Source organism: Oryzias melastigma, linkage group LG8 (genome assembly GCF_002922805.2).
Source record: "Oryzias melastigma strain HK-1 linkage group LG8, ASM292280v2, whole genome shotgun sequence".
NCBI classification, from domain to species: Eukaryota; Metazoa; Chordata; class Actinopteri; order Beloniformes; family Adrianichthyidae; genus Oryzias; species Oryzias melastigma.
Window position 1 is genome coordinate 15,939,167 of NC_050519.1, and position 18,531 is coordinate 15,957,697.

An 18,531-nucleotide genomic window follows, 5' to 3' on the forward strand; every position below is an offset into this window, starting at 1 on the left:
CATCACAACCCCGTTTTGATGCCTAATTCCCCTGTGAATGGATTCATACAATCAGGAGTTATGGTTTTTAATCTGGCAGCAGGAAGTCTGGTGAGATGACTCATCAGCCAATATCCCCCTCCACCAAAGAGCAGATGTATTATTGAGAGGAAAATGGCAGCAACTAAAGCTGACAGGAGACACAGTGCTTTGTGAATCACTTCTGTCTAATACATCTTTTTGCGCCATTCTTTTTCACACTAAAGAGGCTGCTGGAGGTTTCAGAATAGAAGCACGTGAGTCTCTTTTTATCCTTCAACCTCTCACACAGAGAGCAAGACGCACCTAATTCAGCTTAGGCTTCCTGTTGGCTTATCTTGTTCTCTAAACATAGATGTATGAGAAAGCCCCAGAAAGATTCTATCTATAAAAATACAGGATATTCTGTTGAAAAATAGAAAAAATATATATAGATTAGTTACACCAGAGCGCATTTTCAGACTTCCTGCTTGCGTTTTTAATGTTTTTTAGCCTAACATTTAAAAAAAATATATCATTTATATCAACATTTTCTAAGACACTTGTGTTCCAGGAACTTGATTTTACACACAAAAGGATTTTAGGACGTGTCTCTCCTTTTATTTGACATGTAAAATCCTGTAGATGAGACAGTTACACATAATGTGAAAAAGAAAAAAAAAAAGAAAAACCTTGCTCTGGAATGTTGTCCTGCAAAGTTTTTGGTTGACACACCTGCAACCAAGCCAATGCCTTCAACTAACAAATCCCAACAAGCTCAGGCTTGTGTGGGGATTTTCTCTTTTTGACTGAATTCTACAAATTAAAAATGTTTTATTTTGCTTTTATCTGTACTTGAAGTTTGCTAGCAATGTCATAGCAAGTGGAGACATTAAATATAGTTCAAAGGAGTTTAATAAAAATAGAAGACCATGATAAAAACGTCACAAATCACGAGCAACGATTATTTATTTTATATTTAGAAAATAATAAGAACAAAAATAACCAAAAGTTAGTTTTTATAGTGTTGTTTTTGTGGATATTTGTCGTGACGTTAGCATAAGTGAAATTGCACGTGCCTTCTGTTTCATAAGGAAAAACGCCTTGGTCACACCCTTCCCGGTCACCCCATCACCCCCTCCACGCTCCTGTGCCCGCCATGTTCTGGAGGAGGAGGAGGAGGAGGAGGAGGAGGAGATTCGTGTAGTCTTGGCTGTAGCAGCCATTAGCATTAGCATTACGTAGCTAGGCGGAGGCGCAACAAGCTCCTTGGACGCTGAAATAAGTCTTCTTTTTTTCTCCATTTGGGAATATCCCCATTCAAGATTCTGTTTTTTAATTCCTGGAATAACATTAAAACTTCAAAGGAACTAAACAATTTGGTAAGTGGATTAGTGATATTGTTATACTTCGAGTTGTATTGTTTCTTTTTTCCAGTGTGTCCTGTTATCCAGTTTGCTTCGGTGATGTCTCCATCGAGCTCCCGTCTTGGCTGCTAGCTGAAAGCATCGCTAACTAGCCTAGCATGCTAGATTAAACCGATAACAGACATTTAAGAGCCAGCTGACAAAAAGGTCGCCAATGCGTTCAGTAAATGATTTACAATAGTTTTAAACCCCAACGACGAGGTAGCAATACTTAATAGGAAAATCACTAGCAGATGGCTAACCGAACACAGCTTTGATCGAACTTTTTCAAAGCCAAGTTTTGACATAAGCGGTTAACTTCGACACTTTTTGGTATTTTCAAGCTCGGGCGTTTATTAATATCAAAGTTACACGTGTTCGTAACAATAAACAAAAAAACATATTTCATTCTTTATGCGGATAATTATTAGAAATAAAAAGTTAAACGGTTTTCGCTAGCTTGTTTGCTAGCTAGCTAACCAACAGTACTCGTATTGCAAGTTTGCGCTCAACTTGCCATCATTAATAAATCTCCATTCTAAGTTCCTCCGCCCTCATTCAGACGACGTAGCTTACACTTGATCATTTTTTTCCTAATAAATTATTATTATTGTCGATAATAAAATATATTTAGCAAGGTGGAATCTTAGCCGAAGCTACTTTAGCTCGTGAAATTAAAAATCACAGCACTTCAAAGGGTGTCGTGATTTATTTTTTTTCAACAAAAATACTCAGAAAACATTTTTTGAAAAATCAACCATAATTATTTAGTTTTAACTCTATAAGGCTATATCTGTCATTTTGATTTTATATATGGTTTTTGTTGTGGTCGCTGATTCTCGTTTTTTTAGTAGTTGCTTTCGTAATCTCTTTCTTTTGTTATTAATTAGTGCTAAGGTTAACGACTTTTTCGTTTTTAGTTGCATTTCTTGTTCTTTTTGAAAACGTATTAGACGTGGCTTGAGAAAAGGGGCAGTGCTTTTTCTATTGTCAGGGCGATTAGTCAGTCAGAGTGACAGATGCATCATCACTGTCCTCCTTCCTCTGCTTTGCCTTTGTCTCATGGGCAGACAAAGGCTGACGTGGATCAAAAGTTGATATATCCGTTATCTTTATTATTATCCTTTTCACAGACGTAAAAATAAAGTTGACTTTACGTGGCTGGTAATTTTGTTTATTGAGAACTTATTAAAACAAAGCAGATTTATAATTGACGTTTCGTTTATGCCTCAGTATAATAAAAAAAAAAAATAAGGAAAAAAGGTCTTGAAGGAACTGGCTTGATAACTTGGTGTTGCGCACTTCCCTCTGTCTTTCCCAGCATGGAAACGTGGTCACACTCGCACACAGGTGCTTGTTGTGCAAGACTTTCTATCTCTAGATCAGCTTTGCTCTTTCTCTGTGACAAGGTAGACCTGTTCTCAGCGTGCTCCCTCTCAGCCCTCAATGATAATCACCATGTTTTTGCCAAGACACACATAGATACTAAAAACGAAGTTGTGGTTGGCTTAAAAACAAAACAACTGTGATTGACATTTTTATTTGGCTTTAGAAAACTTTCGTTTGTGTTTGTTGCTTGTCAAGTCAGTCATTTGTTTATCCAATTGTGTAAATCCGTTGGTTTCATTGCAAACTTTTCTAGTAGAGTAGATTGAAACGCACTTGGGGTGTATGCACTCTGGACCAAGTCAGCTTTATATGGTTGGGATCGAGTCCTGAACCTTGCACTTGATCTGTGTTCAGATTGCTGTCTAAAGGACTTTCCTGTTTCAGACCAAAGCTTCTAAACAAAACCACCTGACTAAAGATCTCTTCGGTCATTGGCCAGGAATCAAGAGGGCGGGGCAAAGAAAGCAGAAATCATAGAAGTCCTGAGCTTTGCAGTTTTTGTCAGGATAGTTCATCGATTCAAACTTTTTATTTCGGTGACCAATTTCGAACTTCTGTATCAACGTTGCCCTGTGACAGACTGGCGACCTGTCCAGGGTGTACCCGCCTTCGCCCATCATCTGGCACCCCCGCGACCCTGAAAGGGAAAAAGCGGTCAGAAAAATGAATGGATGAATGACTGTATCAACGTCAGGTACAACACAGCCTTTTATTGCTACTTTGTTACTGCAGAGGCATGCTGCATGGGAGACTATGATGGGAAAACTGTGTGAGAAGCTATGTGCATCACGTTAAAGTTGTTTTAATGAGCCTGCATTCATCCAACCTCATTTCAATGAGCTGCTGTTGCATCGCTGCTCCATGTTTGTTTCCCTAATGGCCGACTACGGTGGCTGTTTTGGTCCAGTTGTTCCACTCTGAGAATGCTATTCAGATTGAGGAAACTCAGAGTAAACAAGTTTAGTCTGATTGGAAATGGACTGAGACAAACGGACCAGGATGGGTCAGAGAGCGGTTCCTAGTCCTGGCTTTCATGTTTTCAGACGGAAAATTGGCTCTGGATTATTGGGAGACGCGAACTCTGGTTCACTTTAAGTGAACCAAATATGTAAAGTCTGAATACACCCTTATTTTATGTTTGACACTTTCTACATCCTATAACACCTTGTGCTATCCTCTGCATGTTTACATTAAAAGTGGGGTTATCTGGACCCCACAAGATGGCGTGCTGAACTTTTTTTTTTTCCAAAGATTTTTTATCTTGACTGGTGTTCTCTGGTGTCATCTGGACCTCATAAGAGTGCACGAGGGTTAACTGGTTGCATCCTTAGATGTTTCAGTGATTTGCACACAAATCTGCCAAGTAACAGTACTTGAATCTCAGAAATGTATTTTTACATTAGATCAAAGAGATTCATGACCTCAAAAAGGTCATTTTTAATTGTATTTTAAAAATCTACCATATTTTTTGTCATTTATTTTCTTTGTTTTTTATCTGGAAAGATTTGCACAACATTCTTCTCTGAGTGTACAGTAGCCGGTGAAATTGAGAAAAGCTCAGAACTTACATGTCAGAATAAAGTAGAATATATTCTGAGCTTTTATGATAATTTGATTTTTGATCATCTTTTGATTTATTTCTAGCATTTAAAAAAACTCAGATTTGTTGGACAGGGTGTTTAATGAAAAATGATCTTCCGAGTTGTGTGCAGGACTGTTTTCAACCCTTTCCCCTCTTCCTGTCACCCATCTGTTTACACTCTCTCCCACTAGCTTACAACCTCTCACATGCCCAACCTATCATTATCTGTGCAACAAGAATGACGAGCAATATCAGAACTGTCCAGCTGTACAGTTTTGAGCCAGATTCCAGCTCAAACAAGGAAAATGAAGATCTAGTTCCCAATCAGTGGATGCATCAGAATGGAACTTGTGGCCGGCCGATTGTAGTGTCTGTGCAACAAATACAATCGTTTTCAAATAGTATTTAACCGTCTGCTCTTGGTTTTACAAAGAAAATCTCAGAAATGCAATTTTAGCTTAATTTTCTTAAAATATATCCTCCATCATCAAAAAACTGCTATAAGAACATGTTTAAAACAGTTTTCATCAGAGTGGAGTGGTGTTTTATAACTTTTAACCACCCAGAAATCCGGAGTCTGCTAACTTGGAGTGTTTTAAATTATACTGTTCAAACTTTACAATATGCCAAAAATCAGTTTGGATCACTTCTAAATCAAGTTATTCATCCTTTTTTTTTTTGGTTTACATTGACTTTTCAGTGAAAGTGGTCACTAGAATTAGCGGTTCTGAACCTGGTATGACAGCATGAGTTATCTTAGTTCACTTTCATCCACTTGAGCTTCTTTTTCTTTTTTTTCTCTCAAAGAAAGAGGAGGACAAATGTACTCCGTGTTGAACATTTGGCTGCATCCACATCAATTGCGAGCTTTGGGTTCCCAAGTCTTCTCAAAAATGCTCAAGAGTTAACTCGGGTGTCTCATTTGTCAGAGAATTTCAGTCGGTCAGGACAGCTTGTTCATGTATTCAAGTTCATCTCTTAAATGCAACCCTAAATAAACTCTGGATTTCTTCTGGTTTCTCTTCCATTTTTTATGACATGCAAACATGATCGATGATAGCATCTCCAGTCGCTTGGATCTAATGAACTTTCCACGGGACATGAATATGTATTTTGGCGCCCGTTCAAGTCTTGTTTTCTGTTGAGGGAAGGATAGAAGGAGTGAGCACGAGCGGGTTGGGGATTCTATCTGTGGGGGTTGTTCCGGGAAGTGAAAGAGGCACGGGGAGGCTGGAACGGACGACACAGACTCCCCTCTTTCTCCTGTCGGCTGCCAGTGAATAGGTGATTATAACAGCAGATGTGTCATTAGGTCTTAGCTGTATTCATGCGGATGCAGTCGGGAGGAGAGCGATGAGGGAACTTTAGTGGGGGGGTTGTTAGGCATGCTCCACAGGAGTCGCATTTCACTGGCTTTAAGTGAATTTGCCGCATCTGCCAAGTTGTTTTCTTATCCCCCTCTAGCAAATACGCTCCTTGTCTCCTCACCCCTGTCGTTGTCAGATGTGCATGGCATTACTAGACAGGAAGTTCCTCCATTGTAGGAGTCCACCAACAGCCTTCAGTGGGAATAAACAAATCAATAGTTATAAAAACATACAGAAATATGATCTGTGTCATAAAATGGGACTACAGGATCCCTTTTATTTTGAAAGACGGAACACAGCCGCAATAGAACAGCTGTCTGACTACACCCAGTTTCCAAATTTGTTCATCAGGAAGTTATTTCAGGCTTGAGAAATGAGACTGCACCGTCATCAGTGACTGTCATCACAGTGGAATGTCTGATCACCTTTTCCACCCCCCCGACCTCACAATGGAAACTCTTCTTTGCTGTCATTAAAAGCTTCCTGAACAAAAAGGGTTAAAGATCCCATTTGATTTAAAGGTTTCAGTACAACATATTATTAGGTTAAAACCCCAATATAGACCTGAATTATCTGTTTTATCACAGAAAGGCATAAAAAATGTCAAATTATTACTACTTCATAAGAAACTTGAAATAATATATATGGAGATTTTGAGATGTTTACTTTCTAAATGATAAATTCTCATTTGTTTTCCCTACTGTGTTTTGCTAAGTTTTCACATATTGGAGAGAATTTAAAGTGTTTTTTTTTTTTTTTTTAGTTTTTATACAAACAGTATTTCTGTTTGACACTCATCAAACTTGTTTACCAATCTTCATTTAATTGCAGAGAACCTCTATCAGTTTTTAGAAGCTTTTAAGTACAATTCTATAGTGGTTTAGGCATTACTGATATTCACAACCTGTAGTTGTGATTTACCAATATAGTTGCTTTAGTTTCCAGTAGGATTATGACAATAGCTGCACAATTTTTCCTACAAGCGTCAAGTCTTTGATGATGTGAATTTGACTCAAAAGGAGAAAGAAAATATGAACAAATGAAACTCGACTTGTTTTTAAGGGGAAATTCTTGCAGCTGTTTCTGTAAATGCTAGTCAGCATGATGAGTTTTTTAAAGTAGAAATTTGGTTCATGTTTTAGATATTTAGGAGTCAGCCACAGGAGTAATCTTATCTAAACATTCCTGGTTTGTTTGGTGTTTTTATCTTCATTTTTGTAAACCTAATCACTTTTTTTTTCTTTTTTTAATTTGTATTAATCAAGTATTTTTTCTCTTTCTTAGGTGATGGAGTGGGCAGGTTTACAGTCTGCACTGTTTGTGTGGAAATGTTTTTAACACGAGCGATAGGGGAGGACTCAAGAGCCCAGCACCGGAGAAGCCTCTTAAGCATACTCTCAGCCTACTTTAAAGGATAAACACAAATGCGCTCACACCACCGCTGTGCAGTGAAAGATCGCTCAAAGAAAGGACACGTGGACACATAAGCTCTACGCAAGGATACAGAGATCTTCACTGACTTTATTTTTTTTTACTTAAACACAAGTTCCCTTTTTTTCTGCAAGTTATTTTTTTTCTCTAGTCTGTGTAATTTTCACTACTGCCACCATGCCAAGCACCATTCGCCGGCAGATGAAAAACATGGTCAACAACTACTCTGACGCAGAGAAGAAAGTCAGAGAGGCCACCTCCAATGACCCCTGGGGCCCGTCCTCCTCCCTCATGTCGGAGGTGGCGGACCTGACCTACAACGTGGTGGCCTTCAGCGAAATTATGAACATGATCTGGAAACGCCTCAACGACCACGGCAAGAACTGGCGCCACGTCTACAAAGCACTCACCCTGCTCGATTACCTGATCAAGACGGGCTCGGAAAGAGTGGCGCTGCAGTGCAAAGAGAACATCTTCGCCATCCAGACTCTGAAGGACTTCCAGTACGTCGACAGGGACGGCAAAGACCAGGGCATCAACGTCCGAGAGAAGAGCAAGCAGTTGGTCGTTCTTCTGAAGGACGAAGAACGCCTAAAAGCTGAGAGGTAACCCAATTTTTATTGTTTATTTTATTTCAAAGTTCATTTTTTACACGAAAATAAATCCCAGAAGGTTTTTGGAATTTTATGCTGATAAACTGGTGTTTACTTAATGAAAAATACAGCTTTTTATTTTTTTTATGAATTTTCAATGGTCACTCTCAAGATTTAATCAACTTATGGAAGACTAAAGCTTGAGATTGACACCACATTGTGTCCATGAGACAGATGATGGCTGCAGTTTGAATGTATTTTTTAGTATATTGTAAAGAGGACACCATAGTACAACTCCAAATTTATGTTCCACTGCTACAATTCTAGTACAATTAAAGATCACAATAATATCCTCAACACATCAAGTTTCTAATTACAATGTAAACTAAATGTTTTGGATTTGTGACAAGGCTCCAGAGTGCATTTTGACACAATTTTTCAGTAAAATTGATTCATTTTTAGAATTTCCTTTACCAACTTGTTTTATTAATAAGAACTAATCATATCTTCATATTAAAAAGGATTATGTGAATCAAGAACAATATTACATCCTGTTATTTTTGTAAATGGTGATATGGCACTTTACTACCTTTTTTGAAGGCCCAAAGTGCTGTACAGTCACACACATTCACACACTCTCCTGTTGAACACTGGCACCAACCTATAAGCACCAGGAGCACCGTGGACACTTTAACACATGGGTGGGCAGGGCGGGAACTGAACCTGCAATCTTTTGATCTGAGGTCAACCGCTTAACCTCTGGACCATAGCCGTCCCATTTTTTTTTTTGAAAAACTCCATTTATGGGAACATATTTCTCTAAAATGATTCGCATCCCATTGGAATCCTTTCCAGTCGAACAGAAAAACTGAAAACTTAAAGCTTAGTGACATGATAACAGCTGCTGACTAAACCTTGTAAGTTTTAATTCTTTAACAGTATATTGTTTTACCCTTTAGGAGAATTTCATACATTAATCTGTTATTTTTATAAAAAATATAAATTTTTATTTATTTTTTGGCATGAATAAAAACAGAAATTTTAACACAAACTAAGATTTTCTCAAAATGTGAAATTGTTTTTGACTTCTGACGGAAGCTCCTCTGTCTGACTTCTAAAATATCATACTTCCTCTAAATTAAATACAATCTTCCCAGTGCAGCTCATGTACTCCCACAAAATGTTTTAAATAACGCAAGATAAAAATGACATTATTTCTTTTTATACCTTATGTCTACTTTTGTAAGCTGTCATTCTTTATTTTATACTGCTGTTAACCTGAACATACCTGGATAGCTACTAACCATTGCTATGCAGCTTAAAATAAAATGTTCTGTAAAATGTGCTTTTATTTTGATCAAATGTTTGTTTTATATTTGAAATCTGTACTTTCTAAGGAAACTGAAAAGTGAACAAGGCCTTTTTATGTTAGCAGGGATGTAAAAAGTATGACATAGTTAATCTTCTAGGTGCACCTCAGCCATAAATGGATAGAATTGACTAAAATAAATTAAATCAATGCTAATTTAGTGAGTTATTTAGTTGATCTTCTTCAGCCAAAGAGCCACATGTGGTTCTGGAACCCCGGGTTACAGATCCCTGGTGTACTGTTGAAGAGTTATGGTAGTCAAAGAACTTGCTTTATTTAGGTGTCGCTGGTGACATCTCTGGTGCAGATGTTCTCCTAACAAACTAGTTTCCTTGATAGTTTTTTACAAACATTTTCCCCAAGCTATTAACTTTTACCGCTATGAGAGCTTTATAAACACAGTTTTAACAAGTCAGTTTATGTTTATAATTTTTTCTTAGGGCTTCTAAAATGTTCAATTTGGATCAAATCCTTTGGTTTTATCTATATTAAATAAAAGTTTAAATAAATTTGCTAATTTTACATTTAGAATTTTGTTAAATTATTTTGAAAATGTTTTTTTTATTTATATTTATTTGTCTAGCTGTTGGAGCCTCCCTGAGAATTTGATGAATCAATCTGGTTTTTAAGGGCCAACCCAAACCACCAGCCAGAGTCCTTGATGTTAGTGAGAGTCCCATTAGGCCTTTAGCAAGATGCTTTACATGATAAAAGAATGTCAAACCAGTCATCAAAAGCTTGCCGCCCTGCTGTCTTTTTCCAGCTCTCCTTGGTTTCTGCAGCTGACTTGCTAGGTTGGATGATTGCAGGTCGTGATTGATCGAACACACACGTGATCACCATGAGGCGGGGGGGTAGGGTGGGGATCTCAAGGACCAGTGTTGGACACTGATAGGAGCGGTTTGGTCTTTTTCTTGTGTTCAGAAATTCCTGATTGATCCTCCATTGTAGGAAAATATACCACATATCCAATCAATTACATTGTTATTTATTAGTACAAGGGATGCCGCAATTATTGGTGTAAAATTGATCAATGTGTTGAACCGAATCGTGGGGAAGGTGAATGGTTGGGTCTACTTCTCCATACCATTTAAGTGTACATTTAAGCTGTTAAAAATGTAAATTTAAGGATTTATTATTTATCACTATGATACTTTACACGAGGCTTAGGCCATGTCCACACGTAGGCGGGTATTTCTACAAACGCGTATCTGCTGACCTACGTTTTACAAAAAGTGTTGCGTCCACACGTGATCGTTTTAAAAATAATTCCATCCACACGTCCCCGCATACTTTCGCTCTTGGACGCGGTTATGAGCTTGTCAGAACAGTAGTTGACGGTGGCAAATTGGAATTTCGATAATAAATCCTCCTAATGGAAACACCACAATTTCGAAAAAACTCGCATTTTTAAAAAAAAAGTTTGTGCGCTTACAGTAGGTGGCATTTGGGGCGTATCGAAACAGGCATTTTTCGCAAAACTGTTTTGGAAACACTTTTTCCGAAATAGATGCGCCTCTTTGTGTGTCTGTCCTGAGCGCAACACGCGGACGACAGGAGAGATCCAGCTTCACGGCTTCATTTGCAGCTTCACTTCTGCAGCTTGGAGTCTGAAGATGCTGAAATCTCGTTTGAGGAAAAGCCCGAGTGCATGGACAGAAACTTAAATGCATCTCGTCGTGTTTTTAAACAAAAAAAGGTCCAGCAGCTTACTTGCTGGAATGGTTTTTTTTTTTTAAAAACCACTGAACAGGTTTCTCATCTGAGACTGTCAACAGACTCTGCGCGGCACACGCTCTTCAGACAGAGCTGTGACATCACCCCAATGCTCCTTTTTTAGTGAATCAAATAAAAAAATACTTGTTCTCATTCATCGTCGTGTTTTTAATGACTTATCGCGTGAGTTGGTTCGTAGGTTCGCAGCTAGTACTGACGTGTATGCATTAATTGTCGCAAAAAGTGACGTTTAAAAATGCAAATCACCGGTTATTCATGTCCGCACGCAGACGCAAAACCGGAGTTTTCCAATATCTTCACTTTGGCCAGAGTTTTCCAAAAGCACAGTTTTCAGTGACTGAAACCTCCTGGTTTCGTGTGGATGATAGGCCAAAACGTATAGAAATATATCCGTTTTAGCAGATACCCGGCTACGTGTGGACAAGGCCTTAGTATGAGCTGACTGAAGGGTTTTCTTTCATTGTATATAAAAAAGATTTTTTTTTTTTCGTTTGTGTTTGTTTTTTTTGTGGCAAACCATATGTCATTGCATCCCTAATTATTACTAAAGTATAATTGATTTTTAAAAATAAACATCCATGAGCATCCAGTAAACATCCTTAACACTATTGTCCACTTCAAAAGAGGTCATATAAACTAATCCCTGGTTAAACAGCAACACTCGCATCATTCAACAACATTGCAGACAGGCTGAGCGAAAATGGAGAAAAAGACAAATTGGGTGCCTCCCTTGAGATTATATGAGACTCCTTTGCTGAATATCAGAACTGTGCCAATGAGGCCAAAGCACAATATGTTTCAGACTTCAACAGTCACTGTCCAAGAGTGTTGTTTAATCCAATTAATAACCTTATAAATCTGAATTTTCACATTCTGTCAGATAGATCATAACTCCAGTTGTTTACAGAGACTTTTTAATTGTATCTGTTGTTTCTGATGTGTTTGATCATTTCGAGTTAATTTATCTTCCATCTCTTGCTCAACCTGTCAAATCACTCAACCCACTAACTGCTGTTGTGATGTGTTTCCTGCTAAAATCCTAAAGACAGCCTTTGATATTGAAGGGTCTGGAGATTTGAATTTTATCAACACTTCCTTAAGCTCTGGTGGAGTTGTTCTTTCTGCTTTTAAACGTCCTGTGGGTCTTAAAAAAGAAAACCAACTTGACACTCTTGTTTTATCTAATTTTAGACCTGATTCCCATTTCTCTTTTTTCTAAGTTATGAGAAACAATAGTTTTTAAGCAGTTCTTCTCTCACAATTATATTTTTTAAAGTTTCATCAAGTTTTGGTCAGTCCTGCTAACGGTGCACATTGACATTGCTGTGTCTGTTGCTGCCAAATAGCCTGTTGTTCTGGTGCTATTGGACAGCTTTTGACTCTGTGGATCGTACAGTCCGCATGTATCGACTACGGCATCATGTCTGCAGTCGCAGCGCCACACTTGACTGTTTTTTTTCTCTGTAGATTAAGATAGATTGAATTATTTATCCATCCACTTAGATAACTTGTCTTAAATTGTTTCATTTCTGTAGCAGTGCATTTAGCATATATTTGTAATTCCCAGCATCCTCCTTTTAAATGTTATCGATGAGTTTGTAATGTAAACTGAAGATTTGTGAATTTTAACATTAAAACTAACGGTCATTTTTCATGTTTACCTAGACAAAAAACCCTGTCAAATGTATTTTGGGGAGATTAGTCTGTGTTTTTGGAAGTATTGTGACTTGTAAGCTAATTTCAAATTTGTATAAGATTTTTTCCCCCTCAAGTTTTGGTTTTGGCTGACAGCAGTTAAAAAAAATAGAAACGAGTCAAACTGGAACGCAGGACATTTGGAGAAGTTTCTGCTCCAAAAATGGAGCTCTTCTCTTCAGAGGGTGGGGCTTTCACAGACCCGAATAGACTTGCTTTAAAAATGCAAAATTCTTTTCTACTGTTTTTAAGTGTTTTCCCATTTTAGTTTCTTTTAATAGCAGTCCATCTGTCTTCCTTTTATATGAACAAGAGTCAGAAAAGCAGCTCCAACGTTCCTGTTTTTGTCTCATCAGGTCTCAAGCTTTGAAGACCAAAGAGCGCATGGCCCAGGTGTCCACAGGGAGCAGTCAGATGGGCTTTGGCCGAGGCTCATCCCAGCCCAACCTCTCCACGTCCTACAGTGAAGAGTACGGCAGATCGGAGGGCTCGCCCGCCTCCTACCATGGCTGTGAGTGGCTTTTATTTAAAACCCTTCCCCGCCAAGCAGAGCTCATTTATGTCTACCCAGCAGAATGCTTCCTGGATGTCATTTGCTGCAGCTTTGGCCTCCATCCTCAAACTTTCCCCTCCCCCTGTTATTCCTCTGGCTCGCAGTCCTACTGTTGGTCTGCATTCCTGAGCACCCCCCTCCTCCCCCTCCTCCCTCTCATCCACCCGCACATACAAACAGAAACTAAAAAGGAAGTACCCCCCCAATCATCTTTTACCCACATGACAGAGGAATCCTTTTACTCTCTTTGGCAAAGAGTTTTCCCAGATGTCGGATGATTTTTCCAGTGTTGACAGAATGTTCAGAAGTTTGACATGAAGCTCTAAAACACATAAAGACCAACAGGATGAGAATTTAACTCAGAAATCAAGAATGAAATGGAGTGAAAGGGATGATCGCCTCCTTTCCTCTCACTCATGACCTCCAGTTCTTCACACACAACAGGGGGTGTGAGGGGAGGTCTTCTCTCTATGCTGATAATCGTGTGCTGGGAACACGGGGGTGGGGTGTGCTCCCACCTGTGTCATACGTTACGGTTATGTCATGGCGTGTGGCTGCAGCAGCTGAGTCATCAGTGGTGCCGGATGCTTTGAACTGCTGACCGAAAGAAGTTCGACAGGAAAAGGTTGCAGGAGGATTCTAGTGCATTGTTCTGTAGGCGGGGTGGGGTGTGGTGGTGGGGAGATGTTGCCTCACCACCGTTCCCGCAAAGAACCAGAAGGTTTCTTAAAGATCCAGTATAAAGAAAATAGTGTTTTTAACATGTTATCCTGGCTTTTTTTTTCCAATGAAACACAAATAGAATGAAGTTTGAAATTGTTTTTGTTAGTATTTATCAGATATTTAGTAGGGCTGGCTGTCGATTATAATTTCCAGAAATGATCGATTCGATTTACAAGAGTCTGGATCGATTCGATTCTGATTTATTTTGATTCTGTCGATTCTTCAATATAATTCAATTTTGAGTTTACACACTTATACACATTTGTCTAGAAATACAATAATAATCTTCTTTGTGTTTCAAATATATTAATATTAATCTGATACAGTTCACATACTGTACATTATTAGTGAAATAATGAGATTCCTAATAGCATACAGAGTTACATGGATTCTCTAAAGGAGAAGCTAAAACAAAAATGTAAACATTGTTCTGCTTCTCCTGGAGGGCGTTTCAGTTTGGCCACCAGGTGGCGATAGCGCAATGGCATTAGAACTTATTTCAGTAAGATAGTATTAGAGAAAAACAATGTTTTAAACCTCAAATAGTTACTCTAAAAATGTATTTGCTTACAAGAGTTTGGAAAAGTCATGCCTGTGAGTATATAAGGACGTTCATTTAGTCAGCAATGTATGTTTAGGTTGACTGAGCGTTAGCATCAGCCGTCCTATGGGAATTTCCATTAAACATTAGCATCAAGCTAGCAGACTTTAGTTTTATGTGCTAAATCGATTCATATCTTTTATGGATCAATTATTGATCTATTAAGCTTAAATTGATTCAAATTGATTAATCGGTTTTATTAACCCAACCCTAACATTTAGTATTGTATAATAAACTACAGCCCAACTATGCCCTAGAAAATGACAGATTTTTGGATTTTGGCTAAAAATAAATTATAAAAATGTATAATTTATTTTAATTATAACTAAAATACCACTGGAAAATGTTTAAAACTAGATCTAAAATTAACTAAAGTGTTTATTTCTGTTTCTGTTGGTATAAAAGTCACATAAAAATCTTCTGATGTTAGAGTATTTTTCTTAGTATTGTTCATGGAGCTTTCCAATAAGCTCCTAACATTTTTAACACTTCATGACTGCAAGATCATCTTAATTTGGAGGAAAAAAATGCTCATATCTTATTATTTGAAGACATTTGACTGTAAAAGGATACCCACTCAAATAATCTGTGTGTTCTCACACAAACATTCTGCTGACACTTCAGAACTCTGCATGCACTCATGAGAAAAAGTTTGTAATAATATTTGGTTCTGTCTTGCACAAACACTCTGTGCAGCCTGTTTTCAAGCACATTTACAAACATGTGAACATTCCAGAATTTTCTGCTTCATGGCTTATTTTTACAAATATTTAGGAATGTATGATTAGCTCACTTTAGACACATAACCGTGTTTTTCCACATTTCCTGTTTTTGTTCACCCTTATTTAAATAATTTAGCTAGTTTTCTCTTTACTTGCTTACCATGCTTAGGTCTGACAGTATCAGCAAATTTTTGGCAATCTTAAGAGGTTTTCTGGGCTTCATTTCTCAGATTTACATCTTTCTTGGAAAATGTAATTATAATGTACTTATTGTGTATTTAATAATTAACTACATGTCCCACTTGTTGTATGCCTCTTTTAGTGTGATAGGTGCCCAATTTAATAGACAATTGATATTTATACTAAAGACAGATAAACCTGATTTAGTAGTCCTTTTTTATGGCTTTAATGCTCATTTTCTATTCGTTTCATCATTCATTCCGCTCATTTGACACTCTATCACAGCTTTCAAACTACTCTGACTTCTCAAAGGAAAACATCTCTCTGATGTGGAAGTTCTGGCTCACTCGTCATTAGCTAAGCAAACACATCTTTACCCCTGGCTGCTTTCTCCTGAGATTCGTAGCCTGGAGACGGAGTGGCAGAGCTTTGACGGGAACGAGGGGGAGGCAGAAAATGACAGATGTGGAGACTTCAAGTAGGAGTTAATTAGGGAGGAGGGAAATGAGGCTGCAGATCCAAAGCTGGAGACAGAAACAGTTAATTGTTGTCACTCAGACCGTAAATTATGCAAACTTACTTTGAAGAATTTCCCAGAACTTAAGTTGTATTTAAAAAAATATATAATTTGTGGACATTTATTGACACAAGACATATTTGCATAAATATTTCAACCTCATCTGTCATTTCTTGAATACTTAAATTGATCAAAAGTGCCTATTTACTACCATTAGCATAAATAAAAACAAAAAAAAACACCTCACAGGAAAAGCTGCAATATTTACTTCATTCAGTATTTTTCTTAATCCTAATAACACATTCATCTCATTTGGATACTAAGTTGTTAAGCTATATTAATGAAAGATTACAGGTTTTTGGCAAATATTTTCTTTGATCAAAGATTTATACGTTATTTCCTGTCATGGAACATTAAAGCAGTTCTGAGTGGTGACAGTCTGCTGATGCAGCAGAAACGATGTCACAGGCTGGCAAACTGTAAAAAGCACCTTATTTTTTCCACTCTGTGCTCTTTTGATGAGTAAAATGCTCATCAACTATCACAAAGCAAATATGTAAAAAAAAATGTTTTCAGCTCTTGTAACTCATTTTTAGAGTTAAAAAACAAAAACAGGGTAAACAGACGGAGATGATGTTGAATTCTCAGAATCATCAGAAGTTCCACTGAGCTAAAAAAAAACTGAAAAACACCCATCAGTGTTTTCTGCTTTCAGAGAATCAAACCCCGTTTGTAGATAAAGAAACTGAAGCTTTCGTTTTAGCACACCCCCAACATTCACACACAAAGTAAACATAGTACCATAACGCAGGAGAAATAACGTGGTTACTATGGAAACGCCCAAGCTGCAATTCATAAACTCAAATCAGAAGTCACCTACTCAGTTAAAGAAACTGTGTAGGCTGTGATTGTGAGTCTGCGGTGTAACATTTGTCTGTGTTTCTTTGTTTGTGCCAAATCCATGTGTGGGTTTTTGTGCCACATGGCCTTACCTAATCCAATTAACTGTCCAGACCTGTCATTCCTCGGGGGCTCGTCCGTGATCACACGTGCTTGTTTATGTAAACGCGTGACAGGTTTCCATGACATACCCTGCGGTTGCTTTTGAATAAAATCCACCTAATCTATATCTGTAGGCAGTGACACCTTGTAAATGAAGCTCACTTTACCATACGTTCTGATTGTGTCTTTCAGCTACATCTCCGAACGCTGGGTCAGAACTGGAGCAGGCCCGACCCCAGACCAGCGGAGAAGAGGAGCTGCAGCTCCAGCTGGCTCTGGCCATGAGCCGGGAGGCTGCAGAGCAGGTACACAAACACATCTGCTGACATGATGATAAGGGTTTACCTAATTCACAGTAAATAAATCTGAGCAAAAAAAAGAAGAAACGTTCTAGTTTCATCACCCAGATGAGCAGAACTATTGCGTTCTCCTCATTAGGAGGAGCGCATACGTCGAGGGGATGACCTGAGGCTACAGATGGCTCTGGAGGAGAGTAAAAAAGAAGGACCGGGTTCTGCGAAGCTGGCCAAGAAAAAGAAAGAGGTAAAAATAAAACAGAAACATTAGGCCTGGCTTGAGTCATTTCTTCCATTTTTCCCGTCCAGAAATAGCCACTTTTCTCCTGTCCTCTTTGGCTGTCTGGCAGGAGCTGCCAGCACACTGCCCACTTTCTCATCATTATTCTGCTGGGATAACTGGCTGTCTGGAGGGTTTTTTGGGGCACACAGGACTTAATTGAGGATTTTGGCTGCTGTTTTCCTCAATTATTTAATTAAAATCACTGAATCGATTTAAAATGTTTAACATGTTCCTACCTAATCGTCAGCTGTCTTTCTTTCAGCCTCAGTCCTCTTTGATGGATCTGATGGATGTCCCTGAACCCAGAGCCACTTCCGACCCGTGGGGCGCCAGGGCTGGAGCGGGAGGGGGAGGGGGTTCGGCTGACCCCTGGCATGCTCACGGTAAATCAAACGATGGCCACACACTGTCACCATCAGGAAGGAGAAGGACGTAGTGTGTGTGTGTTTGAGAAGGAATCTCTGCTCTCCACCTGCAGCTCCCAGGACTGAGCCTCTTTGTTTGACAGGAATGCTGCTGTTCTGGCTCAGCAGCATTTCAGCTCTGGGAGCAGGAAGGGAGTCATTAGAGTGTTTGATATAAGAAAGGCCAGTTAGAGGAAGCGCCAACCGTTTTTAGTCAAGAAACAACATGTTTGTATCTGCAAAACCCTCTTTCCATTTAATGTATTCATGTTTTTACTTTTGTGTCTGTCAGCTCCATAAATATGTATTCTCAACCTTCCTCCGGCTTGTTGCTGATCTTCTCCCTTTCTTCAGGGTCTGCACCCAAACCAGCAACCTCAGTGGACCCATGGGGGGCTTCTGCTTCAGTCCCTCCCATGAAGAGCAGTGATCCCTGGGCAGGGAACGCGGCTCCCGCCTCTGACCCTTGGAGTTCAGCAGCGACTCGCCCCAAGATGACCAACACAGGTGCTCCTTCGTTCTGTCTTATTCTTTAGATACTCCATAAAAACACAACCACAAATCATTGATTAATCCTTAACAAATGATTTACAAACTGATGAATTAAAATAATATTATATAATGATGCTACTTTGCATCATTTTTATTGTGTTAAAGTTTCCTCGTTTGTTTCCATTTGTCCTC

General features: G+C 38.7%; 1 protein-coding gene across 2 annotated transcripts in view; it reads left to right on the plus strand.

Moving 5' to 3' along the window:
• The first annotated feature begins 977 nt into the window (after window positions 1–977).
• Window positions 978–18,531, plus strand: part of epn2 (epsin 2) — a 21,714-nt gene continuing 4,160 nt past the window's right edge. Inside the window, exons 1-7 of one of the 2 annotated variants that reach the window (XM_024271944.2) lie at window positions 978–1,379; window positions 7,026–7,777; window positions 12,923–13,077; window positions 17,057–17,169; window positions 17,303–17,407; window positions 17,706–17,826; window positions 18,202–18,354. In XM_024271944.2, coding sequence (XP_024127712.1) covers window positions 7,350–7,777; window positions 12,923–13,077; window positions 17,057–17,169; window positions 17,303–17,407; window positions 17,706–17,826; window positions 18,202–18,354 — 1,075 coding nt within the window. In that variant the 5' untranslated portion in view covers window positions 978–1,379; window positions 7,026–7,349. The remainder of the gene's footprint in view (window positions 1,380–7,025; window positions 7,778–12,922; window positions 13,078–17,056; window positions 17,170–17,302; window positions 17,408–17,705; window positions 17,827–18,201; window positions 18,355–18,531) is intronic. The other variant, XM_024271945.2, reaches the window with a different exon arrangement.